This window comes from Lichenostomus cassidix, chromosome 22 (assembly GCF_008360975.1).
Source record: "Lichenostomus cassidix isolate B80296 chromosome 22, HeHo_3.0, whole genome shotgun sequence".
NCBI lineage: Eukaryota > Metazoa > Chordata > Aves > Passeriformes > Meliphagidae > Lichenostomus > Lichenostomus cassidix.
The window spans coordinates 2,084,802-2,103,550 of record NC_139502.1 but is presented as its reverse complement, the minus strand read 5'-3'; the positions used below and the strand labels follow the sequence as shown (position 1 = coordinate 2,103,550).

Below are 18,749 nucleotides of genomic sequence, written 5' to 3'. Positions count from 1 at the left end.
CCACGGGGTGGAATTTTGGAATAATTCTGGTTTTTCCACGGGGTGGAATTTTGGAATAATTCTGGTTTTTCCACGGGGTGGAATTTTGGAATAATTCTGGTTTTTCCCCAGGGTGGAATTTTGGAATAATTCTGGTTTTTCCACAGAATTATTAATTCCTCAAAACACATTTTTCCCCCATTTTCCCATGAAAGAGAGGAGGAATTACTCAGGTAACTCCATCCTAAAATGCCATTTTTCTCATTCCCTGCTGGAATTATTTATTCCAAGGTGGAGAAAGATCTTCAAAGCTGATTGTTAATTCTTTTGCCCTGAACTCACTGATTTGACCCAAATTGAGGCTGAGAGGCACAAAAACGACTCCTGGAGGGTTAATTTGGAAATGACCACCAAGAGTTGGAATTTCTCTGCAGTTCTGCCCCGGAATTTCCCCAGCAGCACCCAAATCCAGGCAGGAATTGTGCTCCAAGGTGAAGGATTGTTCCAGGATTTCTGCAGGAATTGTGCTCCAAGGAGCAGCAGATTCCCAGGATTTCTGCAGAAGCAAGGCAGGAGAATTCCTGCAGAAATTGAGCTCCAAGAAGCAGAATTTTCCAGGATTTCTGCAGGAATTGTGCTCCAAGGAACAGGATTTTCCAGGATTTCTGCAGAAATTGTGCTCCAAGGATTTCCAGAATATTCCCAGGATTCCTGCAGAACCAAGGCAGGAGAATTCCTGCAGGAATTAAGCTCCAAGGAACAGGATTTTTCCCAGGATTTCTGCAGAAGCAAGGCAGAGAATTCCTGCAGAAATTGAGCTCCAAGGATTTCCAGGAGATTCCCAGGATTTCTGCAGAAATTGTGCTCCAAGGAGAATAATTTCCCAGGATTCCTGCAGAAGCAAGGCAGGAGAATTCCAGCAGAAATTGTGCTCCAAGGAACAGGAGATTCCCAGGATTTCTGCAAAACCAAGGCAGGAGAATTCCTGCAGGAATTGTACTCCAAGGAACAGAATTTTCAGGATTTCTGCAGACCCAAGGCAGAGAATTCCTGCAGAAATTGAGCTCCAAGGAACAGAATTTTCCAGGATTCTGCAGAAATTGAGCTCTAAGGAGCAGAATTTTCCAGGATTCCTGCAGAAATTGTGCTCCAAGGATTTCCAGAATATTCCCAGGATTCCTGCAAAACCAAGGCAGGAGAATTCCCGCAGGAATTATGCTCCAAGGAACAGAATTTCCAGGATTTCTGCAGAACCAAGGCAGAGAATTCCTGCAGAAATTGAGCTCCAAGGATTTCCAGGATATTCCAGGATTCCTGCAGAACCAAGGCAGGAGAATTCCTGCAGAAATTGTGCTCCAAGGAACAGGATTTTCCAGGATTTCTGCAGAAATTGTGCTCCAAGGATTTCCAGAATATTCCCAGGATTTCTGCAGATCCAAGGCAGGAGAATTCCTGCAGAAATTGTGCTCCAAGGATTTCCAGAATATTCCCAGGATTCCTGCAGAACCAAGGCAGGAGAATTCCTGCAGAAATTGTGCTCCAAGGAGCAGGAGATTCCCAGGATTTCTGCAAAAATTGTGCTCCAAGGAACAGGATTTTTCCCAGGATTTCTGCAGAAGCAAGGCAGGAGAATTCCTGCAGAAATTGAGCTCCAAGGAACAGGAGATTCCCAGGATTCTTGCAGAAATTGCGCTCCAAGGAGCAGAATTTTCCAGGATTTCTGCAGGAATTGTGCTCCAAGGAGCAGAATTTTCCAGGAATTCTGCAGAAATTGAGCTCCAAGGAGAATAATTTCCCAGGATTCCTGCAGAAGCAAGGCAGGAGAATTCCAGCAGAAATTGTGCTCCAAGGAACAGAATTTTCCAGGATTTCTGCAAAACCAAGGCAGGAGAATTCCCGCAGGAATTCTGCTCCAAGGAACAGAATTTTCCAGGATTTCTGCAGAACCAAGGAAGGGGAATTCCTGCAGAAATTGTGCTCCAAGGACTTCCAGGATATTTCCAGGATTTCTGCAGAAATTGAGCTCCAAGGAACAGGATTTTTCCCAGGATTTCTGCAGAACAGAGGCAGGAGAATTCCTGCTGAAATTGTGCTCCAAGGATTTCCAGGATATTCCCAGGATTCCTGCAGAACCAAGGCAGGAGAATTCCCGCAGGAATTGTCCTCCAAGGTGAAAGATATTCCCAGGATTTCTGGAAAACCAAGGCAGGAGAATTCCTGCAGAAGTTCTGCTCCAAGGTGAAGGAGATTCCCAGAATTCCTGCAGAAATTGTGCTCCAAGGAGCAGGAGATTCCCAGGATTCCTGCAGAACCCTAATTCCTGTGACAAACCAAAAATCTGTGCCAAATCCAGAACCATTTTGGCGACTCAAAGTCACCACTTAACCCTTTCCAAGCCAAAATCCCAGCCTCACCCAGCCCGTGGTCACTTCCATCTTGCACGAAGATAAATTTGGAATTTTTTCCAGGTTTTTAGGAGCCTTTTAGGCTTTTTTGGATCTCACCTGTTGCCATAGTCGATCTTGGCAGTGACTTTCTTCTTGAGCTCAGCCAGCTCGTCCTTGGGCAGAGTTCCCGAGAGGATTTGGGATCTCCACTCGATCAGGCTGTAGGTGAGCTGCTGCACGTGCCTGAACTGCGTGGTTTTGTTGGTCTGGGAGGTGAAAAAATGAAAATTTTTAATCCAGGAGAGCCTGGAAATCTCAGCTGAGCAAATCTTCTGAGATAATTCAGCCCCAGCATGTGCCTGAACTGTGGGGTTTTGTTGTTCTGGGGGGAAAAAAATTATAATTTTTAATCTAGGAGAGCCTGAACTGCCTGGTTTTTTTGTTCTACAAGGGAAAAAATGACACTTTTTAATCCAGGAGAGCCTGAACTGCCTGGTTTTGTTGTTCTGGGGGAGAAAAAAATGACAATTTTTAATCCAGGAAATCTTCTGAGATAATTCAGCCCCAGCATGTGCCTGAACTGCGTGGTTTTGCTGTTCTGCAAGGGGAAAAAAATGACAATTTTTAATCCAGGAGAGCCTGGAAACCTCAGCTCAGTGAATTTTCTGAGATAATTCAGCCCCAGCATGTGCCTGAACTGCCTGGTTTTGTTGCTCTGAGGGGAAAAAAAATGAAAATTTTAATCCAGGAGAGCCTGGAAATCTCAGCTGAGCAAATTTTCTGAGATAATTCATCCCCAGGATGTGCCTGAATTGCAGGGTTTTGTTGTTCTGGGAGGGAAAAAAATGAAAATTTTAATCCTGGAGAGCCTGGAAAGTTCAGCTGAGCAAATTTTCTGAGATAATTCAGCCCCAGGATGTGCCTGAACTGTGGGGTTTTGTTGTTCTGGGAGGGAAAAAAAAATGACAATTTTTAATCCAGGAGAGCCTGAACTGCCTGGTTTTGTTGTTCTGGGAGGGAAAAAAATGACAATTTTAATCCAGGAGAGCCTGGAAATCTCAGCTCAGCAAATCTCAGATAATTCAGCCCCAGCATGTGCCTGAACTGCAGGGTTTTGTTGTTCTGAGGGGAAAAAAAATGAAAATTTTAAGCCTGGAGAGCCTGGAAATCTCAGCTCAGCAAATTTTCTGAGATAATTCAGCCCCAGCATGTGCCTGAACTGTGTGGTTTTGTTGTTCTGATGGGAAAAAATGACAATTTTTAATCCAGGAGAGCCTGAACTGTGGGGTTTTGTTGTTCTGAGAGAGAAAAAAAAGATAATTTTAATCCTGGAAATCTTCTGAGATAATTCAGCCCCAGGATGTGCCTGAACTGCAGGGTTTTGCTGTTCTGGGAGGGAAAAAAATGAAAATTTTAATCCAGGAGAGCCTGAACTGCCTGGTTTTGTTGTTCTGGGGGGGAAAAAAATTGACAATTTTTAATCCAGGAGAGCCTGGAAAGTTCAGCTGAGCAAATCTGCAAAAATTCAGCCCCAGCACGTGACTGAACTGTGTGGTTTTGTTGTTCTGGGAAGGAAAAAATGGCATTTTTAATTTTAATCCTGGAAAAATTAAAATTTTAATCCTGGAAATCTGCGATAATTCAGCCCCAGCATGTGCCTGAACTGCGTGGTTTTGTTGGTCTGAGAGGGAAAAAAATGATAATTTTAATCCTGGAAATCTTCTGAGATAATTCAGCCCCAGGACGTGCCTGAACTGTGTGGTTTTGTTGGTCTGGGAGGTGAAAAAATGAAGATTTTTAATCCAGGAGAGCCTGAACTGCGTGGTTTTGTTGTTCTGGGAGGGAAAAAGTGGCATTTTTAATTTTAATCCTGGAAAAATTAAAATTTTAATCCTGGAAATCTGCGATAATTCAGCCCCAGGATGTGCCTGAACTGCCTGGTTTTGTTGGTCTGGGAGGGAAAAAAATGACAATTTTAATCCTGGAAATCTTCTGAGATAATTCAGCCCCAGCATGTGCCTGAATTGTGTGGTTTTGTTGTTCTGAGGGGAAAAAAAAAGAAAATTTTAAGCCTGGAGAGCCTGGAAATCTCAGCTGAGCAAATTTTCTGAGATAATTGAGCCCCAGCACGTGCCTGAACTGCGTGGTTTTGTTGGTCTGGAAGGGAAAAAATGAAAATTTTTAATCCAGGAGAGCCTGAACTGCAGGGTTTTGTTGTTCTGGGAGGGAAAAAAATGATAATTTTTAATCCAGGAAAGCCTGGAAATCTCAGCTCAGCAAATCTTCTGAGATAATTCAGCCCCAGCATGTGCCTGAATTGCCTAGTTTTGTTCTTCTACAAGGGAAAAATGACATTTTTAATCCAGGAAATTTCAGCTCAGCAACACTTCTGAGATAATTCAGCCCCAGGACGTCACAGGTTTTGTTGAAATAAAAATTCCTGGCATTTCTGGCACCTCCAGAGCAGTGAATTCCCCAGCAGCACTGCCAAGGCTGAAGTGCTTTTGAAGATCTTTAAGTGCCTTGAAGAGTTTCACCTCTGCCTGGGACGTTATTGCAGGAAAACCTCATCCTCCAAAAATAGAGTTCTGGAGTTTTCCTGCACTGCCAGGCTGCTCTGGGGAGGTTTTTTAAATAAATTAGACAGAAAAAAAATGATATTAAATGGTCATAATTTTGTTTTAGGGGATGGAAAACCTGTTGGGTGAAGAATTCCCTCCTGCCATCATCTTTCATTAATTCAAATATCAATTATCAGTTGAATTAATTCAATTATTCCCCATGCACTGTATAAACTCCAAGGCTGTAATTAAATATGGATACGTGGTAATCCACCCTGTTTGTGGTAATATTTACCAAACAAAAAACCCCCAAATTTTTGCATAAAAATACTAACAAGGAGGAAAGGAATTTGTGGGAATTTTCAGTGCAGACCTCACTTTGACCTCAGTTAATCCTTATGAACTAAACAATTAAAAATTGAAACTCGTTTTAATTAATTAATCATTAAAATTAGAAACTTTCCCCATTTTCACATTTATTTTGCAGTGGAGATAAAGCCTCAGCTGCAATCAAAGCCACAGAAATTAAAGAAGTGAAAGCAAATGCTGCCAAAAAAAATAAAAATAAAAAATCCCCTCATGCTTCCTTTTTCTCCTCAAATGCCTCTTTCCTCCTTCAGCTTTATTTTCTTTTTTTTTTTTTTCCTTCTTTTAATACATCCTGCAGGGAAAATAAAATAAACTCCAATCCATTTTCAAACCACAACATTTTTCCAGCCTATTTTAAGACTTCTGCTGGTTAAGCAGAGCAACATGAAAGATTTTTGCTCGTAAAAAAAAAACCAACAAACCAAAGATCTGAGGCTGAGATCCCAAAGTTATTCAGAAATAAAATAATTTCCAGGAACAAAACTCTCTTTTCACGCAGCAGCAGCATCACTGCTCATTAAATCCAGGGGGTGGAATGAATTCCTGAGGTTTTGTGGAACACAAAACAGGAATTATTTGTGCCCTGGTGGGATTTTCAATGGGAAAAACTCATTTTTTTCTGGGTGCACTGAGTGATTGAAACTGATTTAAACTCACTCTCCCTTCTTAATTAAAGAATTTGGGAACATTCTGGAGTTTCTGGGAGTCTGAGAAAAATTGAGTTTGGCTTTTTAATGCCAAATGCCTGACTTTTTAATGGGATATTAATGAGTCTTTGAAATAAGGCAAATTATTTTGAATTTATTTCAAAATCTCAAATCCCTGCTCTGCCTCGGCTGGTGCTGCTGAGTGACTGCTGGCTCAGGGATTTGGGATCAGAGCTCCTGCCCTTCCCCACCCTACTGAGAACCCCAAAGGCAGCAGGGGAGGTTGGTTTTTTGGGGGTTTTTGGGGGTTTTTGGATGGTTTTGTTGTTGGATCAGTGATCCCAGTGGGATTGATCAGTGATCTCTATGGGATTGATCAGTGATCCCTGTGGGATTGATTAATAATCCCTGTGGGGTTGATCAATGATCTCTATGGGATTGATCAGCGATTTCTGTGGGGTTGGGATTGGATCAGTGATCCCTGTGGGATTGATCAGTGATCCCTGCAGGACTGATCAGTAATCTCTATGGGGTTGATCAGTGATCTCTGTGGGGTTGGATTGGTGATCCTGGTGGTATTGATCAGTGATCCCTGTGGGATTAATGAGTGATTCCTGTGGGATTGAGAAACAATCCCTGTGGGACTGGATCAGTTATTCCTGTGGTATTGATCAGTGATCCCAGTGGGATTGGATCAATGATCCCTGTGGGATTGGATCAATGATCCCTGTGGGGTTAGATTGGCAATCCCTATGGGATTGACCAGTGATTTCTGTGGGGTTGGGATTGGATCAGTGATCCCTATGGCATTGATCAATGATTTCTGTGGGGTTGGATCAGCTATCCCTGTGGGGTTGGGATAGGATCAATGATCCCTGTAGGATTGGGATTGATCAGTGACCCCAGTGACATTCCCACTCCCACACCCCACGCTGTGCCTCCTGCCCCCCAGCCCTGCAGGACCCCAACCCTGACCCCACTGACCACTAGAGCTTGTGTCACATCACTGCCCACCCCATGCCCTGAGCCCACTGACCACTAGAGCTTGTGCCAACCACTGCCCACCCCAACCCCACTGACCATGTAGAGCTTGTGCCAATCACTGCCCACCCCAACCCCACTGACCGCATAGAGCTTGTGCCACACCACTGCCCACCCCAACCCCACTGACCACACAGAGCTTGTGCCAGATCACTGCCCACCCCAACCCTGAACCCACTGACCACATAGAGCTTGTGCCAACCACTGCCCACTCCCTGAGCCCACTGACCACATAGAGCTTGTGCCAGATCACTGCCCACCCCAACCCCACTGACCACACAGAGCTTGTGCCAATCACTGCCCACACCAACCCTGTGCCCACTGACCACACAGAGCTTGTGCCAATCACTGCCCACCCCATGCCCACTGACCATGCAGAGCTTGTGCCAATCACTGCCCACCCCAACCCCAACCCCAACCCCACTGACCACGTAGAGCTTGTGCCACATCACTGCCCACCCCATGCCCTGAGCCCACTGACCACACAGAGCTTGTGCCAATCACTGCCCACCCCAACCCCACTGACCACATAGAGCTTGTGCCAATCACTGCCCACTCCCTGAGCCCACTGACTACATAGAGCTTGTGCCAGATCACTGCCCACCCCAACCCCACTGACCACACAGAGCTTGTGCCAATCACTGCCCACTCCAACTCCATGCCCACTGACCATGTAGAGCTTGTGCCAGATCACTGCCCATCCCAACCCCAACCCCACTGACCATGCAGAGCTTGTGCCAACCACTGCCCACTCCCTGAGCCCACTGACCACATAGAGCTTGTGCCAATCACTGCCCACCCCAACCCTGAGCCCACTGACCACATAGAGCTTGTGCCACACCACTGCCCACCCCAGCCCTGCAGGACCCCAACTCCATGCCCACTGACCACATAGAGCTTGTGCCAACCACTGCCCACTCCCTGAGCCCACTGACCACACAGAGCTTGTGCCAATCACTGCCCACCCCAGCCCCAACCCCACTGACCACGTAGAGCTTGTGCCAACCACTGCCCACTCCAGCCCTGAGCCCAGTGACCACACAGAGCTTGTGCCAATCACTGCCCACTCCAACCCTGAGCCCACTGACCACACAGAGCTTGTGCCAATCACTGCCCACTCCAACTCCATGCCCACTGACCATGTAGAGCTTGTGCCAATCACTGCCCACCCCAACCCCACTGACCACACAGAGCTTGTGCCAATCACTGCCCAACCCAACTCCATGCCCACTGACCACACAGAGCTTGTGCCACACCACTGCCCACTCCCTGAGCCCACTGACCACACAGAGCTTGTGCCAATCACTGCCCACCCCGAGCCCACTTACCACACAGAGCTTGTGCCAATCACTGCCCACTCCAACTCCATGCCCACTGACCATGTAGAGCTTGTGCCAGATCACTGCCCACCCCAACCCTAACCCCACTGACCACGTAGAGCTTGTGCCAATCACTGCCCACCCCAGCCCCAACCCCACTGACCACGTAGAGCTTGTGCCAGATGACTGCCCACTCCCTGAGCGTGGCTGTCAGCTCCTGGCCCAGCGGCAGCTCGCTGGGGATCACCGTCTCGTGCTGCCTGCAGGGAAAAAGGAGAAAAACCAGAGAAAAACAGGCAGGAAATGGGAGAAAAGGTGTGACCCTGAGTGTAAAACTTAATAGCAGAACAGCCTTTTTGGATAAACAGAGCTGGGAGTTCCAGAGGGGTGGATTTTCATATAATTCACTCACATGGGTGACAAATCCTCAAGCTGCTCTCCAGCAAACACATCCTCCAAGTTCATCATCAGTTTTTAATGCTGAATGTTCCTAGCTCCTTTCTCTCCTGTTATCCTATTATTTCCCTCCAGTTATTCTGTTATTTCACTCCTGTTATTTAATTCCTATTATTCTGTTATTTAATTCCTATTATTCTGCTATTCCCCTCCAGTTATTCTGTTATTTCTCTCCTGTTATTGTTATTTATTTCACTCCTGTTATTCTATTATTTCATTTCTATTACCCTGTTATTTCACTCCTGTTATTCTGTTATTTCTCTCCTGTTATTCTGTTATTTCCCTCCAGTTATCCTATTATTTCATTCCTGTTATTCTGTTATTTCATTAGTATTATTCTGTTATTTCACTCCTATTATTCTGTTATTTCATTCCTGTTATTCTGTTATTTCATTCCTATTATTCTGTTATTTCACTCCTATTATTCTGTTATTTCACTCCTGTTATTCTGTTATTTCATTCCTATTATTCTGTTATTTCATTCATATTATCCTATTATTTCATTCCTATTATTCTGTTATTTCACTCCTGTTATTCTGTTTCTCTCCTGTTATTCTGTTATTTATTTCACTCCAGTTATTCTGTTATTTCACTCCTATTGCCCTATTATTTCACTCCTATTATCCCATAATTTCACTCCTGTTATTCCCACCAAATTCATCCCAAAACCAGCACAAAGAGACAGAATTAACTCTGCAACATCCACCCGTGGCAATGGCAACAGCTACTGGAAAATAAAAATTAAATATATATATAAACTTTTATAAAGCTCCTTCCTCAGCAGCTGCTGAGCCCAGAATGAGCTCGAGGAACTCAACCAGGAGTTGATTTTTCTGGTTTGTCCTGGAAAACATTTCCTTGATGTTTTCCAGGACAGGAAGGAATTCTCACTCCTTGGAATTCTCACTCAGTTGGAATTCTCACTCCTTGGAATTCTCACTCCTTGGAATTCTCACTCAGCTGGAATCTGCTTTGACTCCCAGAGGAGCTCCTTTGTCCAGCAGAGCTTCCTGAATTCCCTAATTTTGGGAAATTCCCTGAATTTCCCAAATCACCACCAATTCCCAACTGCTCTGCTGCCCCAGCGCTCTGAAAAATCCATTTATGCAGCACAGGAGGTTTATCAGAATCCCAGCAGCTGAAATTGGGTATTTTTGGGTTTTAAAAAATTAAATTCTTAGGGTTTTGCTACCAAAAAAAGTGCCAAAAAAAGTGCCAACCTACCCCCTGTCCTTGACAATGGCCTCTTTCAAATGGATGTAAGTTTCGGGGAAAATGCCCTAAAATAAAGGGAGAAATTCAATCAATTAATTAATTAATCAATCAATTAATCAATCACAGCGTGGGATAGGATGTGACCAAAATGCATTTCACAAAAAGCAGGGGAAGGAGTGAGAAATGTCCCAAAATCCCAGGAGAAAAGGGCAGTGAGGAGCAGGAGGTTCCACAATTTGGACAAATCAATTCCTTGTTTTATTCCAAAGATATTCCTTGTTTTATTCTAATGATTTTACTCCCTGCAGGAAATGCTGAGAATTCCTGAAAATCACCTGGAATTGCTAGGGAATATCCCAGGCTGCCCTAGGTAAATTCCCACCAACAGCACCTGCAGAAATTCCCAAATTCCCTTTATTCCTGAGAAACCTCCCAGGAATGCTGGAAGTGTTTTCTGTTCCCTTTTCCCTCCTTTTTACCCCCAAAATCCCAGATTGTCACCCCAAGGCAGTGCCAGCATTCCCTGGGGAAATCAGATTTCTACAAAGCTTCCAGAAAAAACTTGAGAAAATGTGGAATTTCGGGAATATTTTCCAATTTAAACCAAAATTCTGATATTCCCATTAAATACAATTACTGCTGGATGTCTGAGAGCATCGTAATAAAACAATAAATTTGTGTTTGAGGAGGAAAAGCCAATTTCCAACGTGGAAATTTCAGCTTTAGGATATTTATTTCTGTCCCTGAGATAAAACCACAAAGCCCAGGAGGTTTGAATGATATCGAGACAAGAAATTCAGGAGTTTTCAGCACCAGGTTGGGTTGGGAAAGGTGTGAAATTAAAATTAATCACCCAAAAGTGAAGTCGTACCTTCTTGGATTTATTTCGGAGGGTGTAGCCTCGGTACCAGCCTGGCAAAGCAAACACAGATATTTATATTTATATTTATTATTTATATTTATATTTATATTTATATTTATTTATTTTATATTTATGTTCATATTCTATTTCTATTTCTATTTCATTTATATTTACATATCTATATTTATATTTATTTCTAATTCATGTAGATTTATATGTATATGTATATAGCCATATTTTATCTATATTTTTATCAATATTTATATCTATATTTTATCTATATTTATACCAATATTTATATTGATTTTATATCAATATTTATACCAATATTTATATTGATTTTATATCTATATTTATACCAATATTTATATTGATTTTACATCTATATTTATACCAATATTTATATTGATTTTATATCTATATTTATACCAATATTTATATTGATTTTACATCTATATTTATACCAATATATATATTGATTTTATGTCTATATCAATATTTATACTCGTATTTATATCCATATTTACATCAATATTTATATTGATTTCATGTCTATATTTATACCAATATTTATATCCATATATCCATATTTTCATCTATATTTATATCAATATTTATATTGATTTTATATCCATATTTATACCAATATTTATATCCATATATCCACATTCATATCTATATTTATACCAATATTTATATTGATTTTATATCTATATCGATATTTATATCCGTATTTATATCTATATTTATATCTACATTTATATTGATTTTATATCTATATCGATATTTATATCTGCATTTATATCTATATTTATATCTACATTTATATTGATTTTATATCTATATATCAATATTTATATCCGTATCTATATCTACATTTATATCAATATTTATATTGATTTTATATCTGTATTTATACCAATATTTATATCCATATATCCATGTTCATATCTATATTTATATCCATATTTACATTGATTTTGTATCTATATTTATACCAATATTTATATTGCTTTTATATCCATATTTGTACCAATATTTATATCCATATATCCCTATTTATATCTATATTTGTATCTATATTTATATCAATATTTATATCTATATTTATATCCATATTTATATTAATTTTATATCTATATTTATATCCATATTTATATCCATATATCCATATTTATGTCTATATTTATATCCATATTTATATTGATTTTCTATCTATACTTATACCAATATTTACTTTTATATCCATATTTACATCCATATTTTTATCCACATTTATATCCACATTTACATTTACATTCACTCTCCTGCTGGCAGCAATTCAACACCAACTGCACCTCTCCCCACCTTCGTAAAAACCAATTTATTGATCATTATTGATCAGCTCTGTCTGAGAGCCGAGCTCCCTGCCCTGACACAAACCCACCCTGACAAGACCCAAAAATTCCCAAATAAAATTGATCATTTTTCCCACTTTATAACAGAGAAAATCTCCCCTCTCCACCCCTGGGATTAACCAGGATTTCCATGGAATTGTTGGGTTAGGAGACATTAAATCCACCCAAGGGGATTAGGTAGAAGGCAAAGGGATTTAGGGAATAATCAGGCAGAGAAAAAGCTTTCTTTGGGTTTTTTTCAATATTTTTTTGATGGTTTTGTCATGTTTCCTCCCTATATTCCTATATTTATCAAATTAGGTTCCACAAAGAGCCACAGATCTGAGAGCCTCGTTGATCAATTAGAGTTCAGACTGATTTAATTTGTATTTTATTGGGGTTTTGATCTGGTTGTGTTTTGCCATTTATTCCTTTCCTGCAGTGCAGTTTTGTCCCTTTTCCTCCAGCGATGACAAAAAGGGACAAAACCTCCTCCACCACCAAAAAACTCCAATATTCCAGTGAGAAACTCAGAGGAAATCAGAAATTCCAAAACAAGATTATCCATCATGGAATTGTTGGGTTAGGAGACATTAAATCCACCCAAGGGGATTAGGTAGAAGGCAAAGGGATTATTTAGGCAATAATCAGAGATAAATAAAGCTTTCTTTGGGGTTTTTTAAATATTTTTTGATGGTTTTGTCATGTTTCCTCCCTATATTCCTATATTTATCAAATTAGGTTCCATAAAGAGCCACAGATCTGAGAGCCTCGTTGATCAATTAAAGTTCAGAATGATTTAATTCGTATTTTATTGGCGTTTTGATTTTTTTTTGATGGTTGTGTTTTGCCATTTCTTCATTTCCTGCAGTCCAGTTTTGTCCCTTTTCCTCCAGCGATGACAAAAAGGGACAAAACCTCCTCCACCACCAAAAAACTCCAATATTCCAGCGAGAAGCTCAGAGGAAACCAGAAATTCCACCTCTTTCCAGAGGAGGAAAACAAGATTATCCACGATGGAGTGATGGGAGAAGGATTAGGGATGAGGAGATTTAGGATCTATTTTTATCTCAGCTGTCATTAATCGATCAGGATTGCTCTGGTTGGGATGCAAAGCTGGAATTCACCAGGAATTTCCATCCCATTTCCCCTGGAAATCACAACCTGCTGCTGTTCCCCCAGCACTGCCCATTCCTGTGAAATATTCTGCAATTATTGCATAAAAACATTTTGGGGCTGATTGTGCAAAGCTCTTCCTGCAAGCACCCCACGTGATTTTTTGGACAGAAAATATTTCTTTCTGCTCTTATTTTCAAGGATTTTATCCATCATTTTTAAAAATACATCAATCTCTGGGCAGTGGTGGATTTCCCAAATGATTTTATATGATTTTTTGGTTTAAAAAAAACGCCGAAAATAATCCTCATTCCTCTAGATTTAAGGGTTGGAATGTTTTCCCCAAAGCAGAGATGAGCTAAAAATGGAGGAAGGTTTTGCAGTTGATGAAAACACAGAAAATTTCAGCTTCTAGAAAATCTGAAATCAAAATCTGCGACTGAAATTTGAGTGAAAACCCCAAAAAAAGCAGAATAAGCTTGCAAAGAAATGCCTAAAATTTTGCTTGTTTGTTGTTTTTTTTAAATTAGATCAGGTCCTGACTTTTAGCCTTCATTAAATGGATTTGATGCTGCAAGGAGAAGAAAATGAAGATATTTTCTAAGGTTTGTTTTAAATGCTGATGAATTTCTCGCTGGTGATGCAAGCGCTGGTGACATGCTGGACCACAATGTCCTCATTGCCTCACCCTGCTGAGGTGACAAACCAGGGAAAAACTCAAGGCAAAATTCTTCTCCTGAGGTGACAAACCAGGAGCAAATTTGAGACAAAATTCTCCTCCTGAGCTGACAAACCAGGGAAAAACTCAAAACAAAATTCTCCTCCTGAGGTGACAAACCAGGAGCAAATTTCAGGCAAAATTCTTCTCCTGAGGTGACAAACCAGGAGGAAACTCAGAACAAAATTCTCCTCTTGAGGTGACAAACCAGGAGCAAATTTGAGACAAAATTCTCCTCCTGAGGTGACAAACCAGGAGCAAATTTGAGGCAAAATTCTTCTCCCCAGGAGCAGAAACTGCCAGGGGAGAATGAGGAGGAATTGCAGAACATTCCTTCCTCCCACAGCTTCCCTAGAATATGATAATTAATAATAAAAATCCAAAATCCTGCTGGTGAGGAGAGATTCCCCTGGGCAGCAGAGCTCTCCCAGCTCATCAATCCTGCACTGGGTTTTGTCTCCAAAGTCCTGGAGACCAAAATTCCCTTTTTTTCCTTGGATTCTGCAGAAATCCTGAGCACTGCTAGGAGGAATTCTGAACCAAATCCTCGTGCAGAGAGAGAGAGAGAGGAGAACTCAAACCCTGGTTTGCAGGGAGAGCTGAGCTGACAGCTCTGCTGAGGGTTGGGTGGATTTGTCTGGAAGGAAAAGGGATGGAGGGAAAGGGATTTGGGAGCTCTCAGGTGTCCCCATGGATCGGCACTGGGAAGCTTTGCTGGAAGGGTTGCCAGCCCAGGAAAGGTCTCCATCCCCAGAAGGGTTGCCAGCCCAGGAAAGGTCTCCATCCCCAGAAGGGTTGCCACACCTAGAAAGGTTTCCCTCCTTGGAAAGGTCTCCACCTGGAAGGATTTCCATCTCTAGAAAGGTTTCCATCCCAGGAAGGATTTCCATCCCAGGAAAGGTCTCCATTCCAGGATGGTTTCCACCCCCAGAAAGGTCTCCATCCCTGGAAGAGTTTCCATCCCAGAAAGCTCTCCATCCCTGAAGAGCTTCCATCCCAGAAAGCTCTCCATCCCTGAAGAGTTTCCATCCCAGAAAGGTCTCCATCCCTAGAAAGGTCTCCATCCCCAGAAGAGTTTCCATTCCAGAAAGGATTTCCATCCCACAAAGTCTCAACCTCTCGAGAGGTCTCCATCCCCAGAAAGGTCTCAATCCCTAGAAGGGTTTCCACCCCAGGAAGGATTTCCATCCCTGGGAAGGTCTCCATCCCAGGAAAGATTTCCATCCCCAAAAAGGTTGCCATCCCTAGAAAGGTTTCCACTCCTGGAAGGATTCCATGCCTGGAAAGGTCTCCACCCCTGGAAGGATTTCCATCCCAGAAAAGTCTCCATCCCAGGAAAGGTCTCCATTCCAGGATGATTTCCACCCCTAGAAAGGTTTACAGCCCAGGAAAGGTCTCCATCCCTGGAAGAGTTTCCATCTCTACAAAGGATTTCCATCCCAGAAAGTCTCAACCTCTGGAAAGGTCTCCATCCCCAGAAAGGTCTCCATCCCTAGAAGGGTCTCCACCCCTGGAAGGATTTCCATCTCTAAAAAGGTTTCCATCCCAGGAAGGATTTCCATCCCAGGAAAGGATTTCCATTCCAGAAAGGATGTCCATCCCAGAAAGTCTCAACCTCTGGAAAGGTCTCCATCCCAGGAAAGTTCTCCACCCCCAGAAGGATTTCCATCCTGGAAAGGTTTCCACCCCTAGCAAGGTCTCCATCCCCAGAAAGGTCTCCATCCCAGGATGGTTTCCAGCCCAGGAAGGATTTCCATCCCCAGAAAGTTCTCCATCCCAGGACAGTTTCCAACCCCAGAAAGGTCTCCACCCCTGGAAAGATCTCCATCCCCAGAAGGATTTCCATCCCAGAAAGGTCTCCATCTCTGGAAGTGTCCAAGAGGAATAAAATTAAAACATTCCCAGGTGCTGCTGCCTTAGCATGAGAGCCTCTGGAAAACCCTAAACCTGCCCAGAATTCCCTCAGGAACAGCACTGACAGCCTACAGAATGTCCTCAGCCAGAGAGAAGTCACTGTGACTGAAAATCTGAAAAATAACCTGAATTTGGTTGGTTTTCCTCGTCACTCACCCTCGTACATCTCCAGGATGTGCACGGTGTCCCCAACCTGCAGGGACAGCTCCACGTCCTGCGCTGCCTCGTAGTTGTAGATGGCTGGAAAACGGGGAGGGAAAGGGGAAAAACAGAAAAAAAGTGAGGGAATTATTGGGATTTCCAGAGGTGGGGAGGGTTTGGGAAAGGGAATAAAGGGGTTGAGTCACCTTGGGTATGGAATACACTGGGAAAAGAAATAATGGAATTATTTCCAGGTTTTATCAGGAAGAAATGTTGTTATTAAAGGCAATAAAGTTGTTTTTTTACCTTCTGGAGCAGCTGCAGAATCCCACTTTTGCTGCCCACAAAAGTCATCACCCCTCAGGTAGAGCAATTCCAGAATTATCCATAAAGATAATTCCAGAATTATCCATAAAGACAATTCCAGAATTATCCATAAAGATAATCCCAGAATGATCATTTTTTAGCACTTCACAGGACTCCAATGATCTCCCAAATGGGATATCATCATTAAAAACCACCCCATTCTGGCTGGAAAATGGGAAAAAAAAGGGGAAAAACAGAACTGTGAGGGAATTATTGGGATTTCCAGAGGTGGGGAGAGTTTGGGAAAGGGAATAAAGGGATTGAGTCACCTTGGGTATGGAATACACTGGGAAAGGACATTGTGGATCTATTTCCAGGTTTTATCAGGAAGAAATGTTGTTACTAAAGGCAATAAAGTTGTTTTTTTACCTTCTGGAGCAGCTGCACATTCCCACTTTTGCTGCCCACAAAAGTCATCACCCCTCAGGTAGAGAAATTCCAGAATTATCCATAAAGCCAATTCCAGAATTATCCATAGTGCTAATTCCAGAATTATCCAAGAAGATAATTCCAGAATGATAATTTTTAGTGCTTCACAGGACTCCAATGATCTCCCAAATGGGATATCATCACTAAAAACCACCCTGTTCTGGCTGGAAAATGGGGAAAAAAAGGGAAAAAACAGAACTGTGAGGGAATTATTGGGATTTCCAGAGGTGGGGAGAGTTTGGGAAAGGGAATAAAGGGATTGAGTCACCTTGGGTATGGAATACTCTAGGAAAAGAAATAATGGAATTATTTCCAGGTTTTATCAGGAAGAAATGTTGTTATTAAAGACAATAAAATTGGGTTTTTACCTTCCTGGCAGAGCAGCTGCACATTCCCACTTTTGCTGCCCACAAAAGTCATCACCCATCAGGCAGAGCAATTCCAGAATTATCCATAAAGCCAATTCCAGAATTGCCCATAATGCTAATTCCAGAATTATCCATAAAGACAATTCCAGAATTATCCAAGATAATTCCAGAATGATCATTTTTTAGCACTTCACAGGACTCCAATGATATCCCAAATGGGATATCAGAATTATTAAAAACCACCCTGTTCTGGCTGGAAAATGGGGAGGAAAAGGGGAAAAAGAGAACAGTGAGGGAATTATTGGGATTTCTAGATGTGGGGAGAGTTTGGGAAAGGGAATAAAGAGATTGAGTCACCTTGGGGATGGAATACACCGGGAAAGGAAATAATGGAATTATTTCCAGGTTTTAACAGGAAGAAATGTTGTTATTAAAGGCAATAAAATTGGGTTTTTACCTTCCTGGCAGAGCAGCTGCACAATCCCACTTTTGCTGCCCACAAAAGTCATCACCCATCAGGCAGAGCAATTCCAGAATTATCCACAAAGACAATTCCAGAATTATCCACAAAGATAATTCCAGAATTATCCACAAAGATAATTCCAGAATTATCGATAATAACAATTCCAGAATTATACATAAAGATTATTCCTGAATTAACCATAAAGATAATTCCAGAATTACCCATAACGACAATTCCAGAAATATCCATAATGACAATTCCAGAATTACCCATAATGACAATTCCAGAATTACCCACAATGGCAATTCCAGAATTACCCATAATGACAATTCCAGAATTACCCACAATGGCAATTCCAGAATTATCCATAATGACAATTCCAGAATTATCCATAATGACAATTCCAGAATTATCCATAATGCCAATTCCAGAATTACCCACAATACCAATTCCATAATTATAATTTTTCATGCTTTTCAGGACTCCTTCCAGCACCACAAACCATCCCAAATGGGATTTCCCCATTAAAAACCACCTTGTTCTGAACTGAACCACATTCATTCCAAACCCAAATCCTCCTTTCTTTGCTGCTTAATTCCTGCCCAGCCAAGAACCAATTTTAGCACCAAAATTCGGGATTTTCTGCAGATTTAATCCTTCCCAAAGACCAAGTTAAGCTCAATGCTTATGGGATTTCCAGGGGGAATAGGATTAAGTGTTCCCTGGGACATCCTGGAGATTCTCAGAGGAAATTTGATTTGGATTTGTTTTCAAACCGAATAAAAAGCTCTAAAATTAGGGAAATTATTTTCTGTGGTTCAAAGGATCGACCCACAGAGCAAAGCCAGACCCCTTTGATGGGTTTAAATTCATTTAAAATTCTGATTTCGGGACAGTTCACACCCTAAATGCAGCACTGAAATCACCTCACACACAGAATTCCCATATTTTTGTATCCAAGGCTGCTCCCTGAGCAGCTCTATTTAATTTTATACTACAATATTGATTTTATTTTATATATT

The 18,749-nt window shown here is 41.7% G+C and overlaps 1 protein-coding gene across 1 annotated transcript in view; it reads right to left on the bottom strand.

Moving 5' to 3' along the window:
• DOCK5 (dedicator of cytokinesis 5) overlaps positions 1-18,749 on the bottom strand; it is a 109,143-nt gene that overhangs the window by 80,519 nt on the left and 9,875 nt on the right. Inside the window, exons 2-6 of the mRNA XM_085080493.1 lie at positions 16,117-16,200; positions 10,846-10,886; positions 9,984-10,039; positions 8,467-8,563; positions 2,484-2,632 (exon numbers count right to left, since the gene is read on the bottom strand). Coding sequence (XP_084936619.1) covers positions 2,484-2,632; positions 8,467-8,563; positions 9,984-10,039; positions 10,846-10,886; positions 16,117-16,200 — 427 coding nt within the window. The remainder of the gene's footprint in view (positions 1-2,483; positions 2,633-8,466; positions 8,564-9,983; positions 10,040-10,845; positions 10,887-16,116; positions 16,201-18,749) is intronic.